Source organism: Notechis scutatus, chromosome 4 (assembly GCF_049901735.1).
Source record: "Notechis scutatus isolate UNSWTSFEM ecotype Mainland chromosome 4, rNotScu1.2, whole genome shotgun sequence".
Taxonomy (NCBI): domain Eukaryota; kingdom Metazoa; phylum Chordata; class Lepidosauria; order Squamata; family Elapidae; genus Notechis; species Notechis scutatus.
The window spans coordinates 52365033-52392108 of NC_142012.1; the positions used below are offsets into that span (position 1 = coordinate 52365033).

A 27076-nucleotide genomic window follows, 5' to 3' on the forward strand; every position below is an offset into this window, starting at 1 on the left:
GCTTAACCGGTAGTATCCCACCACTGCCGAGCAGGTTTCTTTCCTAGTTGCCATTCGCTGTTTGAGAATCGATTCCCAAACCTGGTCATGTATTATTATTTTTTTCAGGAAAACCTTTGCGTCCCTCACTGAGCAGTTTGCTGTTGGATATAATCTAAATTCTGAAAGGTTTTCCGGCAGCAGCTGCCACGCTAACCCAACCTTAGTGGGAAAGTCTGCTGCTCAGTCAATCTGTCTGGGCACCTCATCTTCACCAGAAGATGCATGGGACAAGAGTAGGGGGAAGCCCTGAAAATTGCCCTAGTGTTACCATGTTTCCCCGAAAATAAGACTCTGTCTTATTTTTATTTTTTTTTGCCACCAAAAAAAGCACCAGGTCTTATTTTGGGGGGACGTCATCCACTGACTAACCTCACTTGTGCGTGTCGCCCCTGGCCTCCGTTTTCGCTGTCAGAGGCCTTCAGGAACTTCTTCTTCTGTGGCCGGCAAGGCTTTCCTGAAGGCCTCTGCAGCCGATAAGAGAGCTCAGGGTCGATCCGGAGCTTTGTTATCAGCTCCATAGGTCTTCAGGAAAGCCTGGCCAGCCTTACTGGCTGCAGAAGAAATGGGCCAGCAAGGCAGGTGTCAGGGTGTGCGAGGTTTGGCTACAACCGTCCAAAGGTAAGTAGTAAGGCAGCAAGCTTAATTTTTACTTTTCCACTCTGGAGTGGGCGGGATCTTAATTAGGGCTTATTTTGGAGGTAGGGCTTATATTGGGCGCATGTGTAAAAATCAAGTTAGGACTTACTTTCAGGGTAGGTCATATTTTCGGGGAAACAGGGTAGTGGACTGGTGCAGAGCAAAGTGGAGGTCCCCTCAAGAGTCTGGCATTGGGGTGGGCATAATCGCCAAGTCTGTTCTTTTTTTTTTTTTAATAAAATTTATTAATTTTCTATCAATTACATTTCTTAGTGCTTAATAAACATTGTGTTGTCTGGGTATTTAATTTGCTTAACAATACAGATTCCATTCTTACTCTCCACCCCTTTTTTCCAAGTTCCGTGTTCGTTAATATTCTGTTTTCTTCTTTCTGTTTGATTTTCAATGTAAGTCTATCCATTTCTGCACAATCTAATATCTTAATTATCTCTTCATCTTGTGGTGTTTTTTCATTTTTCCAGTATTGTGCAAAGATAATCCTCGCTGCTGTTAAGACACGTAATACTAAAGGCATACTTTTCTTGTCAATTTTTTCTGATATCATCCCTGATAAAAACAGTTCAGGGTTAAAATCTGCATTAATGTCACCTAGTGTACAGTTTCTGAAAATCATAAAATTATATTATGTCTTATAAAAATCAAAACAGGATATATTTATATTTATATATATAAGAAATTGTTTGCACCTTATAATTAATTTCAAAGTCTTACTGTAAGTTTCAATATTTCAATTTTATCTGGACGCTTAGTCAGTTTATATCTTTCAAAGATCAAAATCTTATTTAGTTTTTTGCTGATTATATTAGACCTTAAATTATTAAACTTTATAGTTTTCTTTCATTCAGGGTTTCCCTATTATCTTTTCTAGCCATCTGTGTATTTTTGCCCCATTTTTTTTAGCACAAGTCCACCACATATGATGAAATGTGCCCAACTGTTGATTACATTTCCAACATTTGCTAGACACATTTTAAAACATTTTAGCTAACTTAGCAGGTGGTAAATGCCACCTGTTCTGACCCAAACCCTTTTCCAATAAAACAAACACGAACCAAAGGGAACAGAAACCTATTAATGATTCTTACGAATCCCCAGTTAAAAGGCTGCTGCAAACTAATTAACTTTGATAAGCACGAGCCTCGCCAAAACTGTGCAAGGCTGCCAAGAATAACAGATAAGGTTATCTAGAAATATTTTATAACACAAGAGTCTTCAAATACCAATTAAGATACTGCAATGTCCACGAGGCTGAGTTTCAAAATGTCTTTGCTTCCTGCAAAGAACGTTTGTTTCACAGCTGGCTTTTATCTTCCTGAAGGAGGGGCCATTACCTTGCAGCCTTACTCCCGAGTCGCCCATGCTGCTGCAGCTGCTCTTTCCTGCGAGCAGCCCTGCGCATATGCGCACTTGGCACAGGCTCCTCGGGAAACCTCCTCATCACTGCTGCCAGCCCCAACAATCTGTGAAGGCAGCAGTCCACTCCCTAATGGTCCTGGCCCGGTCATCTGAGTCCTCGCTCTCCTCAGCCGTCTGCACCTGCTGCCGGCTAACCACAACAGCCACCTATAAAACCTTTTATATGCATTTTATTTATAAGATGTTCTTCTTGTCCCAAAAAGGCTGTCTGCCTGTCCTGGCAGTCGGTCCAGCTGGAAGGCAGAGATAAATCCTGATTGTCGTGTTTTCTTGTTTGCAGAACAAAAATCCACCTTATTGCCAAGGCGAGTACAATGTTTACAGCACCTTCCAGAGCCATGAACCTGAATTTGACTATTTGAAGAGTTTGGAAATAGAGGAAAAAATAAACAAGATAAAATGGTTGCCACAGCAGAACGCAGCCCACGCTCTTCTGTCAACGAACGGTAAAAAACTGTAGGATCAACCCTGTTGATAGTCTGCCAGGTAGATTTCAGGTGTGACAATCTTGAATTCCCATGAGCTTTGCTGACCCACAAAATATGCCCCATGGGGCAGAAAATGTTCCCTTCCCAGGTGAGCTACAGGAATAGAAGCCCCCACCCCAACAGGATAGAGTATCCAGGACACCAAATCCTCAAATTTTCTGCCTAAAGTCTTTTGCATTCTTGATGGAGTAGGGCAGCTTCACCACCCCAATCTCCACCCTAGATTAATGTTTACCTGTGCACTCTGGAGTGGGCGGGATCTTAATTAGGGCTAATTTTGTGGGTACAGCTTATATTGAGCGCATGTGTAAAAGTCAAGCTAGGACTTACTTTCAGAGTAGGTCATATTTTCAGGGAAACAGGGTACTTGGGGATGAAAAATAAAATGAGAAGTGTTTTGAAAACTCCCAAATCCTCCAGTATTCCCATACATTTCCCATAGATTTATTTCTAGCCATAGCTAATGAACGTCTATGCCAGAAACTTGGTTCTAATGGTTTCTTTAAAAAAAAAAAAAACTATTTAAAGCAGGTGATAAATAAACAAACTGTCATGACCTTGTTAGAGTCAGACTCTGAGGGAGAGGAGGAACAACTGACAGGGAGTGGAGGTGTGCCTCTGGAGGTTGTCGAGGAGGATGGGGAAGGGCAGAGGCTAGCTGGGCAGTCAGAGGAAGAACCAGGCCCATCCCCTCTTCATCCTAGGACATGTGGGGAGGAACGGAGAAGGAAATAACATGGCTTATGAGAGAGGAAGCGGCCATGATCCCCCTCATTGGTTGCAGCTGGGGAGAATAGTATATAAGAGAGACAGTTAAAACATAATGTTGCCAGAAACAAAGCGTGTGTTATTTTGGGCTGAAGTTATCTTGGTTGGCGTCCTTCCAACAGACTGTGCCTTGTTATCTCCTTGCAGTTGGTATCCTGGTCTGTTGTGGAAATTCCTTCATTGTAGTTTGTTGTGGTTTTTTATTTCACCTCTATCTGCTCATTAAGTTTGGACAGTATTGCTTTCTTTTGAAGACTATCTTTGAATACGTTTTATCTCCAACTGAGAATTATTGAACAGTGAGGCCAAGTTGGAGGCATTAAAGGACATTTATTCACACAAGCCATACATTTGTACGATAAAAAATAACTTTCATAAGTATATATAGTCTCAGCTTACGACTGCAATTCAGCCCAACATTTCTGTTGCTAAGTGAGACAGATGGTAGGTGAGTTTTGCCCCCATTTTACGACCTTTCTCACCAGTGACATTAAGTGAATCGCTGCCATTTTTATGTAAGTAACCGAGTTGTTAAGTGAATCTGGCTTCCTGCAATGGCTTTGTCTGTGCAAAAGGTGATCGTATAACCCTGGGACAGTGCAATTGTCATAAATATGAGCGTCCAGATTTTGATCCCTTGACCATGGAGATGCTGCATCAGTCATAGGTGTGAAACACGGTCATAAAATAGAGCAGAAGGTGGAGTTTCACCTTTTTTTTTCAGTGCCGTTGTAACTTTGGGTCCATAAATCAACTGTTGCAAGTTGAGAAAAATACCTATATTGTATTTAAAAACAAAGGGATGACACCAAAAGATGAATGTGTTTCTTTTCATAACTATGATGGCTTTTTGGTTTATTTGAAGATAAAACTATTAAATTGTGGAAGATTACCGAGCGAGATAAGAAACCCGAGGGATATAATTTAAAAGACGAGGAAGGAAAGCTCAAGGAATTATCTATGGTGACCTCACTTCAGGTGGGTGCTTGGAATATTTTTGTTTTTTTCCGTGTTTAGATTGTAATTCTTTCCCTAATTTAAAACACCTCTTGCATGGTTTCAATTCAGGGGAGCCCTTTAGCCAGGGGTGGGATTCTACTGGTTCAGGCTGGTTCGGGTGAAACGGTAGCTCCGACGATCAGCTTTGAGCGAATCGGTTCGTTCCGACGATTAGCTGTTGAGCCCATCTGCCTGCCTAGGCTCTAGTCTGAGCTTTGTTTCCGGGTTTTCCACCTCAGCTGATTCGCCTGGCACAGCAGATTGTCGTGCATCAACCGTTTTACACACAGGGCTTGCAGCAGAAGGTGAGTTGCAAATTCTGCGTGCGCAGGTGAAGCGTGCGCTCACCGAACCGGTTGTTACACCAGCTGAATCCCACCCTTGCCTTTAGCTGAAATGCCATGGCATCCGAGAAAGATTTGGATATATTTATTCACTCACTTATTGTGAATAAATATTCGCGTTTATTCACGCATTCACTTATTATTCTTATTGCATGGATGTATCTCTATACTGGGACCTGGGAATGTGAGCTTAACTCCTACTTCTGGTTATTGATCCGATCCAAAACCGAACGGAAGTGAAAGCGAAGTGCAAATTCTATGCCCTGGAAAAGTTGGCAGCACCACATTTAGCAAAAAATCTGTCCATCTTGAGTAGCCCAGCGGTGGGCTGCTACCAGTTTGGACTGGTTCTAATGAACTGGTTGTTCTGATGATCAGCTGGCCCCCACCCAGCCGCCTCCGCCCTATCCTGTCCTATATTTCCATCTTTTTTTCATCTCGGCTCATTCACACGGCACAGTGGTTTGCCGCGCCTCAGCTGTTTTACTTACCGGGGCCGCCCTGTAGAGGTTCCAATGGGTGTTTTTGGAACGCTGCATGCGCTCACAGAACCGGTTGTTAAACTGTTTGCACCTGTAGCCCGCAACAGATTATTTACTGTGGGACAGGAAGGCACTCTCACAAAATGACCTCAGATCGATGCAAATGTATTTCACTCTTATCTCCTTTTTTTTGGAACCATAAAAACCGTGGCACACCCAACTTGCATTTTCACGTGCCTCTTAGAACAAAATTCTCCTTGTTTTATCTGATTTAGCTTCCACGGCCTCTGCCCTCGCGGAGGCGAAGTGTCTCAAATTCTGCACCAAGACCCTATAGATGCATCCAGGGCCACTTTGTGAGGAATACAGATAGCCCTCGACTTACAACAGTTCATTTAGTGACCGTTTGAACTTACAATGGCATTGAAAAAAAATGGGTTAAGGCCGTCGTTCAGACTTACGATCCCAGTTTTGGGTTTTTTTGAGACATAGAGGTAGGTTTTTGCAAAACGTTGCACAGGACGTCCTCCGACTTTGCAACGGCAAGCGAGCCCAGAATTTATGTTGCTAAGTGAGAAATCCGTTAAGTGAGCTTCGTCCCTTTTATGACTCTCCTTGCCCTCGTTGTTAAGGGAATCCCAGGGGTGGCTCAATGAGTCACATGGTTGTTCAGCGAATCTGGCTTCCCTCGCCCCCTGTTGACTTTGCAGCTCAGAAAGTTGCAAAAGGGGATCCTGCTGTCCTAAATAGAGGAGTCAGTTGCCAAGCGCCTGGATCATGTGCCCGTAGGGAGGCAGCAAAGGTTGCGAGGGTGAAAAATGGCGGTAAGGCACTTTTTTCGAGTGCCATTTTAACTTCGAATGGTCACTAAGTGAAGTGTTGTAACTCGAGGGCTACCTGTACGGTACTCTCAGGGGTGGCCTTCAAAACATTTAGCAACCGGTTCTCTGCTCAGTTCCTGGGTGGGTGTGGCCATAGTGGGTGTGGCCCAGTCAGCCACCTCCACCTGGGGGGGGCATTTTTGCCCTCCCCGGGCTCCAGAGGCATCCCTCGACCCACCAGGAGGGCAAAAACAGCCTCCCCTGGGCTTCGGAGGCTCTCTCTGAGCCCATTTCCAGCCTTCGCAGAGCCTGTGGGTGGCGCCCATTTTTTGCCCTCCACGAGCCTCTGCATGGGCCCTGCACTTACCTGGGATCCAAAACAGACCACTTGGGGACTCCTTGGAGGGGCGGGGCGGGGTGGAGGGGGCCAGCCGGTCATTGCAACTACTGGTTCAAAGAATCAGATGTAAAATTAACATCCGGTTCGCCCGAACCGGTGAGAACCGGGGGCAGCCCACCCCTTGGGTACGCTCCCTTTCCCAAGCCCTTGAAGAAGAAACCTGTTCTGTTTATTTCCGCAGGTGCCTGTGCTGAAGCCCACTGACTTGATGGTTGAAGTCAGCCCCAGGAAAGTTTTTGCAAATGGCCACACCTATCACGTGAATTCCATTTCGGTCAACAGCGATTGTGAGACTTATATGTCGGCCGACGATCTCAGGATTAACCTCTGGCACTTAGCTATCACCGACCGAAGCTTCAGTATCCTTGGCGCCGCTTCCCACTCTTCCCTGTGAGAGGCGGGATCACCCGTAGATTTCGGGCCCCTGAGATGCAAACCAACACCTGTGTCCCATGCAACGCATTCTCCACGTCTCCATTATGCGTATAAACAGTCCTACTAAGAGCCGCGGTTGGTGCAGTGGTTAGAGCAGGGGTGGGCTGCTACTGGTTTGGACTGAACCCTTAGTTCTGGCCATCAGTTGGCCCTGCCCGCCTGCCCCTGCCATAGCCTGTCCTATATTTCCATGTTTTGCAGCCCAGCTGATTTGCGTGGCACAGCGGTTGGCCGCGCCTCAGCTGTTTTACTCACCGGGGCTGCAGTAGAAGTGATGTTTTAGAGCTGAAAATGGGTGATTTTCAAATGCTGCGTAGACTCACCAAGCCAATTGTTACACCAGTTGAATCCCACCACTGGGTTAGAGTGCAGTATTGTAGGCTACTTCTGCTGATCGCCGGCTGCCTGCAATTTGGCAGTTCGATCCTGACCAGCTCAAAGGTTGCCTTGGCCTTCCCTCCTTCCGAGGTCAGGAAAACGAGGGCCCAGATTCTTGGGGGTGAGAGGCTGACTCTGCAAACTGCTTAGAGAGGCCTGTAAAGCACTGAGAAGCTGTATATAAGTCTAAGTGATGGGCTACTCTCCCAAAATACTATGGCCTCTTTTTTTCTCACGCACTCCAAGATTACAAAAAACTTCCCTTGGCCATTCCTTGTTCCTCTGCCTTGTCTGCTCTCCTTTCAGATCCCTTTGTCTCTCTCATGGAGGGTATCCCTTTCACTGGAACACTTGATTGTCCCTTCCATAGGGACGAGCTTCTCTATTTTCCCCCAGACACACAAAGAGAGAGAGGAACATGCCACAACTTTCCCCTCCATGTCCCACATATAAAATCATTGCTAGAAAAATGAATGGTTGCAGAACAGGAGCGGGGAACGAGAGTCGTTTTATGACTTGTGGACTTCAACTCCCAGAATTCCCGAGCCATCAAGAATGAGGAACTATGTATGGCCCCTTTATGACTTGTGGACTCCAACTCCCAGAATTCTTGAGCCATCAAGAGTGAGGAACTATGTATGGCCCCTTTATGACTTGTGGACTTCAACTCCCAGAATTCCCGAGCCATCAAGGGTGGGGAACAATGGCCTCTTTATGACTTGTGGACTTCAACTCCCAGAATTCCTGAGCTAGCATTTCTTTTTTTATTTCTTTTTTATTTTTAGACAAACATACACAAACAAAACCTAAAACCTAAAACCATCTTCCAGTTACATACATACAGTATGTCGGTTGGTTACAAATCTTTTGTGCATCCTCTCCGGAGTCCTCACTTACAGTTTGTATAAATTCTCATATTATCAGTCTAATATATGTTACATTATTATCATTATTAATCATTTATTTGACTAAACTATTATACCATCATTTTATGTGAGATATTCAAATTTTTAAATTGATCTGTACTATAACAATTCATGGCTGGCTCAGGAATTCTGGGAATTGAAGTCCACAAGTCATGAAGGGGCCACAGTTCCCCACCTCCGCTCTAGACAACGAAGGGTTATGATTGTGGTGGAATAGCCAGCTAGGCTGGAGTGACGGCGTGAAGAGACGGCTGAGCTTGGAGTCCTGGCGTCGCAGGGAGCGGCATCGATCTCTCCAGAATCCCCGAAGCCTTATCCGACCATTCCCAAGAGGACGCAATCAGCCTGGCACGATTCTTGTAATACAGACACCAAGCAATGAAGGGTCTGCTTGAGAGCGGTCACGAGAGGATCTGGGTTGCAGGCGCATAGCGATTATTTTCCTTAACCGGCCTTCCCTACGCAGACATTGTGGACATAAAACCCGACAACATGGAAGACTTGACCGAAGTCATCACTGCCTCGGAGTTCCATCCCCACCATTGCAACCTCTTCGTCTACAGCAGCAGCAAGGGGTCCCTCCGGCTGTGTGACATGAGGGCCTCGGCGCTCTGCGACAAGCATTTCAAGAGTAGGTTACGGAGGCGCCTTCTCTCAGTGGGGCAGCAGGGCATGGCGAGACATTTTGTTGACATCCAAAGGGTTCTTGGCAGGGGTGGGATGCTGGGGTTTGCAGAGGTTCAAGAGAGCCCCCAGCTAAGATTCTGTGCGGTTTGGAGAACCCCCAAATCCAACTTCTGTCTGGCCCTACCCACCCCGCCCCTCCCAGGAGCCCCCACACACCCCGTTTTGGATGCCGTTAAGTGCAGGGTGCGCGCGGAGGCTCAGGAGGGCAAAAAAAATATGTCTTCCTGTGGCTCGAGAAGGACGAGGGTAGTGGAGTCTGTCCCTTCTCAGCTGCAAGGCGGGGGGGATGGCCAGATTTGCAATTATTATTTTTAAATATTTTTATTGTACTTTTTCCTTTATTATACATCACATTTCCAGTTTTGCAACGGCCGTGTACCGTCTATATCAAGTCCTTTTAAAATATACATCGTATTATACACCCTGGTTATAACGTGCGCGTGTGCAGAGGTGCACGGCACACACGGGGGGTGTTTTGTGCACACATGTGCAGGGGGCGGGAGGGTCGCACACGCAGTGCATTATGGGTGCCAGCACACATAATTGACAGACCTGATGTAGAATAAAACCAGAGAGGAATGGCCTCTCTGGTTTTATCCCAGGACCCATTTTTCAGCTGAGAAATTTTGGACAAGAGGTGAACTCCACACCACAAGACCTGGAAAGGATGAATTGGAGGAGAGGCTCCCTTTTACGTGCATTACAAGTGGAAATAGGCAAAATACACCACAAAATGTGAGGTGTTAAATGTCGTAGAAAAAGCAGCTGTGTAGAAATGTGACGTACTGTACTACTCCTAAATTTTCTTTCCTTCCTTCCTTCCTTCCTTCCTTCCTTCCTTCCTTCCTTCCTTCCTTCCTTCCTTCCTTCCTTCCTTCCTTCCTTTCCCTTCCCTTCCCTTCCCTTCCCTTCCCTTCCCTTCCCTCCCTTTCTCTTCTCTCCTCCCTCCCTCCTTCCCTTCCTTCCCCAGTTTTTGAAGAACCAGAAGATCCCAGCAGCCGTTCCTTTTTCTCCGAAATTATTTCTTCGGTGTCAGATGTCAAGTTCAGCCACAGTGGGCGCTACTTGCTAGCAAGGGATTACCTCACTGTCAAAGTTTGGGATCTGAATATGGAAACAAAGCCTATAGAAATATATCAGGTATTTTCCCCGTGTCTTTTTAGGAACCGTGCCATGAAAGTGATGTGACTGGCTAGGTCTGTCGGCATCATTGTGTCAGAGAGATGTGGCCACATAAGAAATGTTCTGTCCCAGAGGGATTGGGGTGGGGGCTGCTTTGTTTTCGCCAAAGCCCACCTATCCCCGGAGGGTCTCCAAACAATGAACTCAAGCAAGAGGAAACCAATGGTCCTCTCTCTCTCTCTCTCTCTCCCACCCTCCTTCTCCTTCCATCCCTCTCTCTTTTCCTTCTTCCCTCTCTCTCCCTCCCTCTTTCTCCGTCTCCCTCTCTTCCTCCCTTTCTCTCCCCCTTCCTCCTTCCCTCCCTCCCTTTCTCCCTCCCTGTCTTCCTCCTTCCCCCCTCCCTCCTTCCCTCTCCCTCCTTTCCCCCTCTCCTCTTCCTCCTTCCCTCTCTCCCTCCTTCCCTCTCCCTGCTTCCTTCCCGCTCTCCCTCCCTCCTTCTCTTCCTCTCCCTCCCTCCCTCTCTCTCCCCTCTCCCCCCTCTCTCTTTTTCCTTCCCTCTCTCCTTAATCACGTGTTTCCCTCTTTAAAACTATGTACAGGTAGTCGTTCATTTACAATAGTTCATTAGTGACCAATTCAAAATTACAAGGGCAGTGGAAAAAAATGACTTATGACCGTTTTTCACTGTTATGACCTTTGCAGCATCTCCGTGATGAAAAATTCTGACACTTGGTGACTGGCTCATACTTACGACCGTCGCTGTGTCCCCTGATCCCCTTTGGCGACCTTCTCACAAACAAAGTCCATAACAACCAAGTTACTAACTGATCAACTGCAGCTGCTCACTTAACCACCGAGGCAAGGAAGGTCGTGAAATGGGACCAAAAAAAATCAATGAACCAACGTCTCTCTTCACAAGAGGGAGGTTGGGCTCAGTTGAGGTCGTAAGTCGAGGATCTCCTGTACTTCTCCCTGCTAGAAAAAAAAAATGGACCAGAAACTTGTTTTTTGTTTCGTTAGGTCTTTCCTTCTTTTTTATGTGAATGAGGCCGTAATTTTTCCGACTCAGGGTGATGAATGCGAAGACCCAGCAAAGTTATGTAAAGGGTTAATTGAACTAATGAACGGGATCTTGAATCAAACTCTACAACAGGGGTCCCCAAACTTGGCAACTTAAAGACTTGTGGACTTCAACTCCCAGAATTGAGTTCGATCCAAGGTAGAGGCAGATATTTCTCTCTCTGGGTGCTCAGAGAATATATCTGCCGAACAAAACTCTGCATTGGTGACAGGAAGGCATCCGGCCAGTAAACCCATTCAGTTGCCCAGAGTCTACCCCACAAGGGATTATGTGGTCATTAAAAGAAGATAAGGCTGCAAGAGCTATCGATAAATAGTCTGACCTTGAAGAATGACATGCCTCTTTTTCTGCCCCAAACAGGTTCATGATTACCTTAGAAGCAAATTGTGTTCACTCTATGAAAATGACTGCATCTTTGACAAATTTGAATGTGCATGGAACGGGTCCGACAGGTAATGGCAATAGCACTTAAAGACTTCTATACCGCTTTGTAGTGATTTACACCTGTGTCTAAGCAGTTTACAGAGTCAGCCTCTTGCCCCCAACCAACTGGGTCCTCCTTTTACCGACCTCGGAAGGAGAGAAGGCTGAGTCAACCTTGAACTGGTCAGGATCAAACTTTTGGCAGTCAGCAGAGTTTGCCTGCAATATTATAGGCAAGGGGCAGGAAGGAAGGGAGGGAAGGAGGGAGAAAGGGAGGGAGGGAGGGCGGGGAGGACTAACAACAGCACTTTGACCGCTTCACAGTGCTTTCCGGTCCCCTTTAAGCAGTTTACAGTCAACCTCTTGCCCCCAACAATCTGGGTTTTCATTTGACCGACCTTGGAAGGACAGAACGCCCTTAGCCAGCTGGTCTTTGGCCAGCAGTAACAAAAAAGGTCCAGCAGCTTTTCCAAAGGTGGCCAGTAGGAACCAGGCGCTCCCGACCTCTTTGCTGAGGATGTATGCAGGAGTTACCCCCACAGCCCCCCCCCCGCCCCCAAAAAGGTCTTGGAAGAAGAAGGAAAATGAGGAAAAGCTGGATGGAAACCAATTCTCCCAGGACTGGTGATGATTTGAAGGCAACGAATCAGCTATGTCTGGGGGAGTCAGACTGGGGTAGGCTGCTGATGCTTGCAGGTTCTGGCGGACTGATTGTTAAGATTAGGTGCAGTTCGAGCCGGCCAAATCCTACCACTGGCTGGCTCTGCCCCTGCCCATTTTTTGGCCTGGTTTTTGGGCTGTTTTAGGCTGTTTTCAGGTCAAAATTGTCTGAAAAATAAGCCCCAAAATGGACTGTTTTTGGGAAGTTTTCAGACTGTTTTCGCCCAAAATGGCCTGGAAATGCCCCCAAAACAGGTTGAAAAATGGCCCCAAAATGGTCTGAAAATGTCTCCCAAAACAGCCCAAAGGCCCAAAACTGGCCTGAAAATATCCCCCAAAATGGCCTGAAAATGGCCCCAAAACAGGCCAAAAAATGAGCAGGGACGGGACCAGCCAGTGGTGGGATTAGCCCCAACCGGCTGAATCCTACCTATTCCTTTGAGGCGAGTGGCTGGGAGGCGGGGCTGGGTGTGATGAGTGACATCACCAACGCAGTCACATGACCAACCAGTCACATGCCTACCCAGCCAGAGAACCGGGTATTAAAAAAATTTGCAGGCCACCACTGGGAGGGGTCTTTATCCTTCCCTTTCACAGTGGCTTCCCAGGAAGGCTGTGCACAAGAGAATGTCTTTATACGGCGGTCCTCTCTCTTCTTCATGATGGCCTTTTGGAGTTGGTGTTTTCCGCCTGCAGATGTCATCAACTGAAGCTGCACAAACCATGCTGGCAGCCTCCCAATGTGGGGCCGAGGGCTGCAGCGCAGGGAATTTCCTCTCCTTCCTGGCCAGCTGACTAATCTCCCTGCTCTCCTTCTCCTGCAGCGTCATCATGACCGGGGCCTACAACAACTTTTTCCGAATGTTCGACCGAAACACGAAGCGCGACGTGACGTTGGAGGCCTCCCGCGAGAACAGCAAGCCTCGGGCGGTCCTGAAACCTCGCCGTGTGTGTGCCGGGGGCAAGAGGCGGAAAGACGATATCAGCGCCGATAGCCTGGACTTCACCAAAAAAATTTTGCACACTGCCTGGCACCCCACGGAGAATATCATTGCTATTGCGGCCACAAACAATCTGTATATCTTTCAAGACAAAATGAACACGGAAGTGCATTAGGGTTCCTTTGGAGAGAGACATGTCTTTGGACCAATACTGCTACTTGCTTGATGAGAGAAAGGCCTTTATTGGGAAGTACACACCCTGCAAATCAACGGAGCTTACTCCCCAATAAATGTCTGCAGCAATAAGATGTATGTGGATTAATTATTCCGTGACTCACCACCCAGTCTTTTGATGACCACTCTATATTTTAATTCATTGCAACCGCCATACAGTCGTCTCAAAAATAAATTCTCCTTATGACCAGGTGGCTGGTGTTTGTTTCATTACTCATCATTTTATTCCGGTTTCTGAAAGACTCTTGGGTAGTCACAGGGTGGCTGGAAAGCCAATCAATCCAGAGGAAAGTTGTTCGATATGGTCCTTGTGATCAGTTGTCATAACCCCAACATGATGCTGGGGTAAATATATGGCACCCAACTTCATCCTGCTGCCCCAGCTGGCCTTGAGAAAAATCTTAAAAACAGGGAAATTAAACTCTTAAAATATACTTGGCATTTAAGCTGTCGGCTTGAGCTCCGAGCTTGGCGATTTGGCTGCAAACATTTTGTCCGTTTGAGGAGACGTCGTCAGTGCGCTTTGAATTGCACTCGTCTTTGAGTTCTGAGCATGGCGATTTGGCTGCAAATGTTTTGTCCCCATTCGAGGAGACGTTGTCAAGTGCACTTTGAATTGGGTTCGTCGCCAAGGACAATTCCAAGTGCACTGATGACGTCTCCTCGAATGGGGACGAAACGTTTGCAGCCAAATCACCAAGCTCAGAGCTCAAACCGACAGCCTAATCACCAACCCGAGCTACTAATATTCAAACACATTTCAGAATTGGTATTCTCAATTCAAAGAGTGGAGAGGCGGCTTGGATGGATATCGGCGGGCTTGGATGTCGGTGGGCTTCTGCAAATTTCTTGGATTTGCTGTCCTCCCAATCTCAGAGAAACCCTAATGATTAGGAATAATGGTGAATAATTGGGCAAGCTGATAAAAGACTCAGAAGGAGAGGGTGAGGTGGAGCCATTAACCCAGAACTGAGGACAATTTGACTTGACCTTAGAGTAAGGTGAGGCGTGCTTCAAAATCTCCAGTGGCTACTCCATGCACAATGCAGAATCTGGTATGTTAACATACTACATGCATATGAAGGGTACAAAAAAAGAGACGACAATAAGTGTGTGTCACATTTTTAAATCATTATTTTATGCTTGTGATCAGAAAGGACAAATTCATCTCCAGATGTTCATTACCATTTCCAGAGTTAAGCAATCGTGCTTATCACTTAAACCATTTCCTTTCCTCCTCCTTTCTGGAAGACAAAAAAAAAAAAAAAAAACCGAGGATGGGACGAAGGCCCCTTCCTCAGGGAAAAAAAACAAAAAACACCCAATTGTACCGTTGAATTAACTCCATTCTGTTCGCAGGATGTAATTATTGGCAGAGGATTTATTCCTCCACAGTTCATGGGGTTAGGAGCGAAGGGAGAACAGAAGCTCATGGTTTCATGGCGCCTGGCACAAGTCGTAAATTGGAACATTTGTGCCCAGGTTTCATCATGCATCCTCGTTTTAACATCAGTGTGAGTGTTACAGCTGAGTATTTCACCAGCTGTCAATTATTGAGAATAAATAGAAGGCAAAGTTGTGGGTTTAGCATCTTTGGTTAGATAGGTTAGTCCTTTAGAATATCCTTCCTTAGGCTTTCAATCAGTAAGCAGCTCGGCATCCTTCTAAATGTAGAATCCACTGTGCAAGGCAGAAAAATTATCAGGACTGCAGGATAATGTACTGCGCTAAATGCCGTTCAATCTGATTGCGACAACCAAGAGGAGGCATTAACAACCAGAGCTTAAGAGGCAACGGACAGGAAAGGGGAGAATAAAAAATTGAAGGCAAATCTTACTGCTTTCTGAACGGTGTTCCGCCAGTCGTGCTCCACTTTAACGTGCCGGCCGGCCGGGGAGAGTTTCGACAGGCAGTTCAAGCAGGTGAGAGCCTTCAGCTCAAAGACCGGCCACTTGCTCCCCAGGCGGCCTTCCAGGATGGTGCTGAACTCAACCAAGCTGCCCTGCCTCAGGTTCAGCAACACCTGCTTGAACTCACTGCTGGCCTTCAACACAATGTCCTTGGTGACATCGTCCTCCTCGGGGGCCCGGTTGCCATTCCCGCCACCAAGGGGCATGCCTACAGTTATTTCGAATTTGTACCGGTCGAACCTCTTGATGTGACAGTCGTGTTTGGCCAAGTACTTCAAGCGACAGAGCTCCTCCTCCTCCAAGGTGGCATTCCTGGGGTCGCAAGCGGGATACGTTTCTCCATACAAACATCTCAGCCAGTCCCCAAGGAAAAAAGGAAGCATATTTATGGTGGACTCGGCACTGTTCTCAATGCTGGTCACTCGGACGTACTTGAATCGCCCAGTCCAGGTGACCCGGTGGCCTTCCAGATGACTGCATAAAATTTGAGTTCGCGCCATGTTGGTTTCCTTCCAAGCCCGGGGCCCGCAGAGAAACCCGTACTGATTCCACGTCAACGTCGAGTTGTACACTTTCATCCCTTCCAAGCGATAGACATAAAACCAGCAGAAGAGGACAATGGCGGAAAGCCACACCAGAATAAGTTTCACAATTGAACTCTTGGTCAGGGACGTCACCATTTCGACGATGGAGACTCTGGCCCGCGTGCAAAAGTGGAAGAGCAAAGGAACCGCGCAAAGGAGGAGAGTGACCAGGATCTTGGTCAGCTCCTGTGTTATCAGCCATCGTAGGAAGTGGAAAAGGCACATCAGGGCGACGCCCAACATTAACACCGGAAGCGCAAACAGGAATAAAAAGTAGCCCACGGAAGCCCGGAGGAGACCAAGCCCGGTCGATTCCTGCAGGATCACGACAGAGAGTTCACACCACATGAAGCAGACCAAGTAAGGAACCAAGTAGCAATAGGTGCCTTTAAATTTCTTCAGTTGTGCCATGCGATAAAAAAAGTAGAACAAGTAGAGGAACAAGAGGCAAGGGAGGCTGAGGTTCAGCACCAGGACGCTGCCGAGGGGAAGACTGTAAAATGTTTTACCCAGGAGCTTCACGGAACCCCAGTGGTCGGGGGCCCCTTGCAGTAGGCAGAGGGCCCCCGCAGTCACCTCGGTCATCAGGGCCCTTCGCGTGTAGGGCTCCGCACTGGTGCACAAGCTCATGTAACTTGTCACCATGAAGAAAACGGAAACGGTGGCCAGCTCGGAGCAGGGCATCCATTCCTTGCTGGCTATCGGGAAGGAAAAAAGGACGAAGAGGACCGAGAGCAGGAAATGGAAATAAGGCTCCAGGTGATTCCAGGTGAAATTCCCTTCTGCCTCATCGACATCCAGATTGGGCTCGAAACGGAGGAGGATGTCCGTGAAGGTGCGGAAGTTCTCCCAAGCTTTGCTGTCCTGAAAGACTTTCAGGGTGCAAATCACCATGGAAATGAAAGAGAGGTAGAAAATCACGAGGGGGATGAAGAAGGCGAAGAAGTCGATGGTCAGGTTGCTGAGGATGAAGAAGAAGATCAGGGCATTGACCTGGTGGGTTGGGATGATGGTGGACAACCAGTGCATGCCAGCTTTGGAGGCCACCTCGATCAGGTGCTCTTTCATTTCCATGATGGCGTGGAGGGGATACTTGATGATCTGGAAAGAGAGGCAGGGGTGAGATTCAGCCGGTACGGAACAGTTAAGGCAAACCGGTAGTTCCGGCGATGGTTTGGGCCCATCCACCCGCCTCTGTGCTATTCTGTCCTATATTTCCTTTGTTTGAAGCCCAGCAGATCGGCGCAGCAGCGCGGATCGCTGGGGCGGCTTGCTATTTTCAAAGGCATTGCGTGCGCGCTCCCTGAACCGGTTGTTACAGCGGTTGGATCCCACCACTGAAGAGAGGCCATGCATGGGTCATCCCAAGCAGCAGAGAGGCTCAAATGAACCTCGAGTTTGTCTTTCTGGACAAGACTGGCAAGCTGACTAGGATAGGAAACAAACTAAGCTCCGAAACAACACGTCTCAAGGCCCTGCTTTGTCCCGTCAGACAAATCAACGTGCTGGGAGTGACTGCACAGGGATCTTCCCAGGCCCAACGGCACCTGTTTAGTCCAGTGGCATGCCACGAGAGATCAGAAAAGGTAGGTAAATCTGCAAAGAGTGGGTGGGCTGCAGCCAAGGCCCACCCACTCTCATCCGTTGCCCAATCAAGGTTGGGAAGGGCGTCTGAAGTGGTACACAGATCTCTTGAGGGCGCTGCCCAGGAGCTGAAGACCATACTTAACCACAACTCGGTGACCAACGGGCTGAATTTCAACAAAGCATGCTCTTCCCTTTTTCACGCCCATAAATATGGATTGGGAAGGAGGGTGGGAAGCCTTGGTAAGACCCACCTTTTGGCTCTGCACCTGAGGCTGGGTGATCCCAGTGCCCCCACGGCCTACGACCTGAAACTGGGCCTTCTGGAGACCCTCCAATGAAAGGGGCTCTTTCGCCCACCTGGTCCACGCTTGCCAGGTTCTCCCTCCTTTGTGGGCTGTTCTCCGGGAACCCTTTCAGGGTCCTCTCTGCGTCCTCCGCCCTCCCTGACCAAACGGGGCAGGGGACGGGGGCAAGTATGGCTTCGAAGCCCTCCAGCTCTTCACCTTTTGTCGGAACGGAAGCTCTTCGGGGCTCTTTCCTGTCAGCTCATCATCATCGTCATCCTGAGGGATCATGCTTGATGGGATGATACCCTTGGCATACTTCTTGGTTATTTCAATGAAGTCATCCAAGGCGATATAGTTCTTAGCTAAAAAGCATTCAAGAGAAAAAAATCTCTATGGTTCCTCCTGAGCAGAAGGTGGGAGAAGGGTCTAAAGAGGAGAGAGTCCCACCCAGGCAGCCTTTCCTTACCTTCGCTGCTAACCAATCTCTCCAGCATCCTTCTTTGCTTCTGGACGGTCTTTGGAAGCGGCCCCGAACGCTGTTCTCCTTGGCCTGTTTTCATGGAAACACAGGTCGGTGTGAAGAGTTTTAATGGGAAGCGGGACACAAAGGGTTAAAACCAGAGCTGGGTATTCAGCCGGTTCTGACTGGTTCTAGCGAACCGGTAGCGGAAATTTTAAGTAGTTTGGAGAACCAGCAAATACCACTTCTGACTGGCCCCGCCCCCATCTCTCCTCTGCCTCCTGAGCTCCGGCTGATTGGCTGGGTCTTCTTTGGTTGCCCTGCACAGGAGAACAGAGCTGGAAAGCAGGTTAGTGGGGTGGAGTAGAAATGGGGATTTTGCAGTAACCTTCCCCCTTTACTCCCTTGTTCCTTAACTGTTCCTTTCTCCTGGCATCTCTGTGCATGTGCACACTGGGAACAGGCTCCAGCTGTTCTTCTTTCCCACTGAATTCCAACTCCGAAGGCAGCTGATAACTGTCGGACGGCCCTGGCCCCATTTCTGTCTCCGATGCAGAGCCCTCGTCAGAGCCTTCCCCAGACTCCAGGACTGGCCCATGTTCCTCCCCAACCTCCTCACTGTCTTGAGCCTGCTGCCAGCTCCGCTGGAGGGCCACAACAAAACTGTTGTAAGTCGAGGAATACCCCTAAGTTATTTATTAAATTTATAAACCACCCATCTTGCTATCCCAAGCAACTCTGGTTTAGCACACAGCTTTAACGTGCAAATAAACGATACAGACCCTCGCTGTCCACTTCGCCAACATTTTCTAATAGTTCTGAAACAGCCAGTTCCTTTTTCTTCTTCGGGTTTAATTTCGAGTAGATGACCAAAGCTGCTTTCCTCACTGCTCTTTCCAAATTAGTCTCATGTAATAATTTCTTCACCTCTTGCACATTTTCTGAAGTGATGCCTGAAGAAGAAGAAGAAGAAGAAGAAGGGGGGGTGGAATTGCAAAGGTTAGATTTGACTCCCCACCCCACCCCCCGGTTGCAAAACCTCTCTATGGAGGTTTCTGTCCTGCTCTACAGAGTGGAGAGTTGGTTTCCGGACAGAAAGCCACTTGAAGAGACTGGAAGCATTTGAAATGTGGATTTACAGGAGGTGTTATGTATGAGTTGAGTTTAAAAAAATCAGAAATGAGGAGCGGATAAGTGTCATGCCCGTTGGAGTCTGAATCCAAGGAGGAAGCCAAACAGCTGACAGGGAATGGAAGTGTGGCTCATTGGCTGTGGTGGAGGCTGGGGAAGGGCAAAGTCCAGCTGGGCAGAGCAGGGAAAAGTAGAACAAGGGAGAGGGAGTTCAAAGGAACACCCAGGCCCACCCACTCTTCATTCTAGGGCACATAGAGAGGAATGGAGAAGAGAGCAACGTGGATTGCGTGGCTTACGGGGGAGGAAAGGGCCCTGATTCCCTTCCATAGCCACAGCTGGGAAGACATAAGGGAAGTGTATAAGAAAGGCAGGCTGCGTGCGGCAGACTGCTGGGAACAAACGTGACTTTATCCTGTGTTGTCGTGGCTTATCTGTGTTCCTGGTGTCCTCCCAACCATGTGAGTTTTACCGTGCCTTCAAGTCTGAAATTCGTGCTCCTGCCCTGCCAAACTAATTACTTCAGTTTGGCTTGTTTGGACTTTAAATTACAGTTTGTGTTGACCATGTTTTGGACTTGATTCTCTGCAGCCAAACGCTGTTCCTGGGAGAGTTTTTCTCCAGCCAGAAGGTAACCAGGACATTGAGAGCAAAGTTGGAGCTAATAAAGGGACTCTTACTGATTTTCTGACTGTGTTGCCTTTGTGCCATGCCCCGGGTCATCACAATAAGCTGCCTGGGAAAGCCAAGGGAAATCATCAAAACCATTAAAAGGCAGAATATTTCGGGCATGGGATGCGACACCTTGAAAAATATGACCTACTTCACTTAATCCTCCAAGGAAAGATTGAAAGTTGACGAGGTCCAGGCAGAAGAACAACATCGTGGCTTCAAAATCTAAGGGCAGTGATGGGCTCCTGCCTGTTCGGACCGGTTCACGCAAACCGGTAGTTTTGATCACTGGCTGGAAGTACAGGTAATCCTCGACTTAGGACCAAAACTGAGCCCCAGATTTTCTTTCTTACTAAGTGAGGCGGTTGTTAAGTGGATTTTGCCCCATTTTACAACCTTTCCTGCCGCAGCTATTAAGAGAAATGCTGCAGTCGCTAAGACAGTACCATGGCTGTGAAGCGGAGGCGGCTCCCCGTTAACGTTGCTCGTTGGAAGTGATCCCCGTGGCCTAAAGGGCGCCTCAACGGTCATTAATAGGAACCAATTGCTGAGCGTCTGAATTTTGGTCGCACGATCACGGGAAAGAGGCAAAGGTTGGAAAACAGATACGAGTCCTCGTTTTCAACTCTGAATGGTCGGCGAGCAAACAGCTGTAAGTCGAGGACTGCCCGCGAGCGTGAAAGCGTGCTCCTACCTTTTCCTTCTGCCAAACAGGTTCGCAGGATCTGGAGGGCTTCCTTCTGCCCCTGTTTGGCCGCCAGGATCAGCCACTCCACGGCGCTGCAGCTGTTCAGCTCCTCATCCTGCTCTCTGGCCAGCGTCAAGTAATGCTTCCCCACCTGCGAAAAACGGGAGATTTTTAACCCTCATTTCAGTCGGGAAAATGCATTCCTTACTTAATGAACTGCAGGGATTCACTTAACATCCAGGTCATAAAACGGGGCTAAACTCACTCAACAAATGTCTTGCTCAGCAACGGATATTTTGGGCTCAACTGTGGTCATAAGCTGAGGGCAACCTGTAATATCTAGGAAGACGGTAATCTTCACGGCCTTCTAGAGCACTTGTTATAATATATAGTATGTAATATGTAATGTGTAATGCATAATGTATAATATGTAAGGTGTAATGCATAATATATAATATATAGTATAAATATATATGAATATTATATATTATATATATCACATATTATATAGAATATCTACCATAATATGTAATGTGTAACGTATAGTGTATAATATATAAGGTGCAATGCATAACATATGATATATAATATATATGAATATGACGTATTACAATTATATAGCATTAGTGTATAATATATATATATGTAATGTGTAATGCGTATATTATAGTATAAATATATATATATATGAATATTATATATTATATTATACATATTATATATGACATATTATATAAAATATATACCATAGTATGTAATGTGTAACGTATAATGTATAATATAATATGTAATGTGTACATAATATATTATAGTATAAATATACAGTATATATTATATATTATATATACAATATACTGTATAGCAGGCTTGTCCAACCCGCGGCCCATGGGCCGCATGCGGCCCAGGTCGCCTCGTAATGCGGCCCAACGCCCACCCCAACCTTCATGAAAGATCCAGCGAGGAGGAGGAGGAGGCAGGCGCGAGGCGGGCGAGGCGAGCAACAGAAAAGGCGGGCAGCCGCAGCCCAAAAGTCCTGCCTTGCCACCTCCTGCTGTTGCCGCCGCCGCCGCCACCGCTGCTGCATTTGCAGGAGGAGAGGTAGGCGAGGCGGGGCGAGGCGAGCAACAGAAAAGGCGGGCAGCTGCAGCCCAAAAGTCCCGCCCTGCCACCTCCTGCTGTTGCCGCCGCCGCCGCTGCTTCTGCCCCCGCTGCCGCTGCCACCGCTGCTTCTGCCCCCGCCGCTGCTGCTTCTGCCCCCGTTGCCGCTGCCGCCCCGCTGCTTCTGCCCCCGCCGCCACCGCCGCTGCTGCTTCTGCCCCCGCCACCGCTGCTGCTGCATTTGCAGGAGAGGTAGGCGTGAGCGGCGAGCTTTCTTCCCCCTCCCCCACCCCGCAAAATTTGGCCGGAAAATAAAAATAAATAATTTGCAGGAGGAGAGGTAGGCGCGAGGCAGGCAAGCTTTCCCCCCTTCCCCCCACCCCGCAAAATTTGGCCGGAAAATTATAAAATAAAAAATAAATAATTTTTAATAAATAATTAATAATAAATAATAATAATAATAATTTTATTTTATTTTTATTAATTTATTTAATTTAATTTAATTATTTTATTAATTTAATTTAATTTAATTTAATTTAATTTAATTTAATTTAATTTAATTTAATTTAATTTAATTTAATTTAATTTAATTATGTGCGCCCAAACCAAATTTTCATCTTCTAATGTGGCCCAGGGAAGGTGAAAGGTTGGACACCCCTGCTGTATAGCATTCAGCTTTGTTCGGGTATTTTCCCACGTCATAGTAGTGGTGCTTTTAAAGTTGTAGCAACGTTTCAGCAGAATCTCATCTGCCATCATCAGGCTTCTGTATAGTGTTAGTCTGTGAGTTAGACTTTTACAGTGGTTTCAGATTTAAATTTGGGGCAGCCTATTGCTGTGCCAGAATGGTTTTTTTTCATCCTGATTGGTTGAGAGTCTTGGTCTGTGTTTATTGGTCTTGGAGTTTGCTGTGTTCTGCTTCTAATATCTTCTGTCTGTTTTTTGGCTCTTTTTGTATCTTGATTGGCTGGCAACTTTATTGGAGGCCTTTAGTGCAGCTTGGCTTCGGGTAAATGGACGTCTATCATTAGTTAGGAAGCTGGGTTTCATCTGGGTGCCTGGTTGGGGTGTGTTTGAGCTGGAGGTATCAGGGGATCTGTTTGTGCCCAGGTGTTTGCCTGGCTTGTGGTGTGGAGATTTTTTGTTTGTGAGTGCAGGCTTCCAAATGATTGACAGCCTGGTGGAATCATCTCTTCTGTTCATGCTTTCTGATCTTTTTCAATCTCTATGGCTTCTCTGATGATTCTGTGGCTGGGATTTTCTATAGCGGCTAGGGTTTTGGTGCCATTGAAGTTGATTCTATGACCTGTGGCTTCCATGTGTTGGACTAGTGAGGAAGTGTGTTCCAGCTTTTTGACTGCATTTTTGTGTTCATCCAGGCGGGTGCTTATTCTTCTATTGGTCTGTCCAATGTATGTGGCCGGGCATGATGCACAGGGGACTTCGTATATGCCTTGGTTTTCCAGGTCAATTTTGTCTTTGGGGTTTCTGAGGATGGCTGCTATTTTTCTGTCTGTTTTGAAGGCAGTCCTGATGTGGTGTCTGTATAGTATCTTACTAATTTTGTCTGTAGTGCCTCTTATGTAGGGCAGGACAGCTGTTCCATGGGTCCGTTCATCTTCTGGGTCTCTATTATGTCTCAGTGTGAAGATGAACAGACAGTACCTGCAATGTCTAGGAAAACTTCTGTATCTAGAGCCCTTGTTTACTTATTATTTGACTCTTGTGTTCCTTTGCCATGCCTCCTCCTCGTCTCTATTATTTCCTTAAAATGTTTAATGAAAAAAAGGTAAAGACAGCAAGAAAGCATGCACGATATAACCTCTGTCTGCCACTTTGGTTCTCCAGCTTTTGCTCTGGCCAGCAGTTCCTCAAAACCGGCGGCATCCATCGTGGGTTTCTAGAAAAGCCAGGAGAGAGAGAGAGAGACAGAGAGAGAGACAGAGACAGAGAGGGGGAAAGAGAGAGGCACACACCGAGAGTGAGACAGAGAGAGAGAGAGAGACAGAGACAGAGAGAGGGGGGAGAAAGAGAGAGAGACAGAAAGAGACAGAGGGAGACACACAGAGAGAGACAGAGAGAGAAGGGGGGAGACAGAGAGATGAGAGAGAGAGAGAGAGAGAGAGAAAGAGAGAGATAGAGAGGGGCAGAGACAGAGAGAAAGAAAGAGACACAGAGAGAGGGAGAGAGAGAGACAGAAAGAGATGAGAGAGAGAGAGAGAGACAGAGACAGAGAGGGGCAGAGAGACAGAGAGAAAGAAAGAGAGAGAGAGAGAGAGAGAGAGAGAGACGGAGGGAGGGAGGAGAGAGAGAGAGAGAGAGAGATCCCAGTTTTACTCACAGTCCTGCAATCTCCCCCCACACCGCAAGTTCTAGAATCCAGTGGGTCACCAAGAGGGCAAAGCAGACAGCTGGCCCCAAGTGTCAATTTGCTCATCCTGCAGTGCCAAGGCCTTCGGGTGACACCCTCCTTGGAAAAGGAGTCTTTTAAGAAAAAAACCATTTTCCTTGGATGGCATCGAGTAGCGAGGCAACGTGAACACCTACCGAAGAAGAGACTTGATTTGTGATCCTAAGATACGTCTCACACACTTAAAAAGGGAGACCAGAATGCGCAGCCATTTGTCGTCCTTGAAAACTTTCCAGGAGAGAAATCCCAATATAGACAATAATGAGGGAGCTTAGCTGCCGCCTGCTCGCCTCTTAGACCAACTTGTGAGCTCTAAAACTACTTTAATGTCATATTGGTGTTGTCGTTTCACAACGTTAAGCAATCTATATTTCTTTGGCAACAAGGTCAAGAGTTTAAATATTTGACCAGCAGTAAACTTTTATCTGAAGTGTTTAATTTATCTCCACCTCTCAGTATTATCACTTACAAACCATCTCCAAAACACGTTGACGGAGATGAAATTAAACAAGGGGTTACAACCAGGTGTGGGCTGCTGGGGGTTCATGGGGGTTGGGGAGAGCCTCTTATCTATCTATCTATCCATCCATCCATCCATCCATCCATCCATCCATCCATCCATCCATCCATCCATCTATCTATCTATCTATCTCATCCCAAAGTTTGGATTTAAAGCCACTGAGGGTGGGATTTTGATTCAGAAATATTAAGGATATATATGCATATTGGTTTAATTGGAATTTAGGTGGGGTAGATGGAGGGGTGAGAAATCTCTCTCTCTCTCTCTCTCTCTCCCTACCTACATCTCCATCGATCTATTATCTATTTATCTATCTATATCTCCATCTCCATCAATCTATTCTCCCTCCCTCCCTCCCTCCCTCCCTCCCTCTCTCTCTCTCTCCCTACCCCGCCCTCTCTTGATCCTGGCTTGGCCAAACCTCTCCAGGAGGTTTACTTGGGAGTGCCTAATTCCCTCAATCGCTGGGCCCTTTTAAGGATGTGCTGGGACTGGCTGCCCCCGCTCCTTCCGCACCCTTCCTACTCCCTCCACCCTCTGCTCCTTCTTCCTAAGTGGAGCTGAGCGCCATCCTCCCTCCCTCCACAGAGGCATCATCATTGGCAGCTGCTGAGTCCAGTCCAGTCATGAGGCCGGAGGGATTGGCTCAATTTCCTGGTCATCTTTTTTTTTTTTAACACCTTGTTTCCCCCACCCCACAATATTCTCCCCCCCCCACTCCCTGTTGCAATGGCGTCTGCAACCGTTTTGCCAGCTGAGGGATGCTACGGAGAACTGGACCAGGGAGGGGAGGGGGTTGTGGGGGAGGAGGGGGCTTCCTCTGCCTTTCCAGGGTGGGCATTGGGGGTGGGGGAGGGGGAAATTAAAGCACCTGCAGCTTGTAATGCCCCACCCCCACCTGGCCAGCCTCAGCCCCGCCCCTCAACCCTGCCTGCAGCTTCCCCCCAGGGGAGAACAAAAACAAAAATAATAAAAATCAAAGCCTCGCCCTCCAAACCAGCCAGTGGAACAGAAGTTGCCTCCGGAAGTTGTGGGAGCTTCATCCCTGGAGGCTTTCAAGAAGAGACTGGACTGCCCTCTGTCAGAAATGTCCTCCTGCTTGGGCAGGGGGTTGGACTAGATGACCTCCAAGGCACCTTCCAACCCTGGTATTCTATATTCAATGGAACAGCTTTTGCCTTTGGAAGTTGTGGGAGCTTCATCCCTGGAAGCTTTCAAGAAGAGACCCCGACTGCCCTCGGTCAGAAATGGGGTAGGGTCTCCTGCTTGGGCAGGGGGATTGGACTAGATGACCTCCAAGGTCCCTTTCCAACTCTGTTAATCTGTCAATTAATTTAGCATCCCTGGAAGCTTTCAAGAAGAGACCCCGACTGCCCTCGGTCAGAAATAGTGTGGGGTCTCCTGCTTGGGCGGGAGGGGGGGGGGTTGGACTAGATGACCTCCAAGGTCCCTTCCAACTCTGTTAATCTATATCTAGCTAAGACGCCCCGGAGAACCCAGAGCCCAGCCCTGTCTCCACCTGGCCAGCCCCAGCCCACCCCCTTAACCCCCGCTTGGAGCTTCCCCTGCAAGGGGGGGGGGATCAAAGCCTCGCGAGTGTCCCTGGCGACCCCGCCCCCCAAAAAAAAACCCACCCCGCGACCCACCTTTCCCAGTTCCCGGCCAGCAGGTAAGCCAAGACTCGGGAACCCGCGGCGCGTGCCCTAGCTCGGCGGGGACGCGCATTCCAGGAAGGAGGAGCCGGGGAGGCGGAGAGAGAGACCCCCGCCCGCCAGCCCACCTACCTACCTTCCCTGCCTGGCTTGCTTGCTGCTGCAGCTGCTGCTTCCCGACTCGCCCTTGGCCGCGATCCTGGGCCCTTCTCGCCTGCCCTGCGCCGACGGGAAGGCGGACGGGCCAGCGGGATCCCCGGGGGAGGAGCCGGCGCTTGGGTAGCTCTGCCCTCGCCCGGGCGGGACTATGGGGCGGAGGAGACGGCGGAGCCTCGAAGCCCAATTAGAGAGGAGGATGGAGGGGAGGATGGAGGGCTGCGGGGGTCCGAAGCCTTCTCTCATCTTGTTCTCATCATCTTCTCATCCTTCCCTGGGACATTTATTCCCTTTTTCTTTTCTTTTTTTACAGAGCGGTGAATTCTCCAACACTGGGGTGTGTGTGTGTGTGTTTAAATAAAAATGTTCTCTCTCTCTCTCTCTAACTATCTATCTCTATCTCTCTTTCTGTCTCTCTCTCTCTCTCTATCTCTATCTATATTTATCTCTTTCTCTCTGTTTCTTCTCTTCTCTCTCTTATATATATCTATCTATATTTATCTCTTTCTCTCTCTTTCTCTCTGTTTCTGTCTCTATATATATCTCTATCTCTATTTATCTCTTTCTCTCTGTTTCTGTCTCTTCTCTCTCTCTCTTTCTCTCTCTATCTCTCTCTC

The 27076-nt window shown here is 47.7% G+C and overlaps 2 protein-coding genes across 6 annotated transcripts in view; one reads left to right on the plus strand and one right to left on the minus strand.

Annotated features, from left to right (window-relative positions):
* PPP2R2C (protein phosphatase 2 regulatory subunit Bgamma) overlaps nt 1–13496 on the plus strand; it is a 38143-nt gene extending 24647 nt beyond the window's left edge. For both annotated transcript variants that reach the window (XM_087963469.1, XM_087963468.1), the window contains 7 exons: nt 2396–2561; nt 4237–4349; nt 6599–6776; nt 8623–8787; nt 9814–9983; nt 11407–11498; nt 12954–13496. In XM_087963469.1, the coding sequence (XP_087819595.1) occupies nt 2396–2561; nt 4237–4349; nt 6599–6776; nt 8623–8787; nt 9814–9983; nt 11407–11498; nt 12954–13245 (1176 nt within the window). In that variant the 3' untranslated portion in view covers nt 13246–13496. The remainder of the gene's footprint in view (nt 1–2395; nt 2562–4236; nt 4350–6598; nt 6777–8622; nt 8788–9813; nt 9984–11406; nt 11499–12953) is intronic.
* Nucleotides 13497–14424: 928 nt separating this feature from the next.
* WFS1 (wolframin ER transmembrane glycoprotein) lies at nt 14425–26573 on the minus strand. Of its 4 annotated transcripts, none has more exons than XM_087963467.1 (7): nt 26436–26573; nt 23544–23621; nt 20630–20774; nt 18915–19085; nt 18139–18222; nt 17889–18034; nt 14425–16899 (listed from the first exon to the last, which is right to left on the minus strand). In XM_087963467.1, exons 2-7 carry the CDS (start codon nt 23610–23612, stop codon nt 15088–15090), a joined length of 2427 nt encoding a protein of 808 aa, XP_087819593.1. In that variant the 5' UTR covers nt 23613–23621; nt 26436–26573; the 3' UTR covers nt 14425–15087. The 4 variants fall into 4 exon arrangements, with proteins under 4 accessions (XP_087819593.1, XP_026546061.2, XP_087819591.1 ...); XM_026690276.2 differs by having other exon boundaries at nt 26440–26567; XM_087963465.1 differs by lacking the exon at nt 26436–26573 and adding an exon at nt 26298–26408.
* Nucleotides 26574–27076: the final 503 nt, after the last annotated feature.

Excerpts from the sequence above, each read along its gene's own strand:
- WFS1 (XM_087963467.1), bottom strand. The coding sequence starts at position 23,612 with ATGGATGCCGCCGGTTTTGAGGAACTGCTGGCCAGAGCAAAAGCTGGA. Across the intron at positions 20,775-23,543 it reads AACCAAAGTGGCAGACAGAG|GTGGGGAAGCATTACTTGAC; the intron begins GTTATATCGTGC and ends CGTTTTTCGCAG. Across the intron at positions 19,086-20,629 it reads CTGTTTGGCAGAAGGAAAAG|GCATCACTTCAGAAAATGTG; the intron begins GTAGGAGCACGC and ends CTTCTTCTTCAG.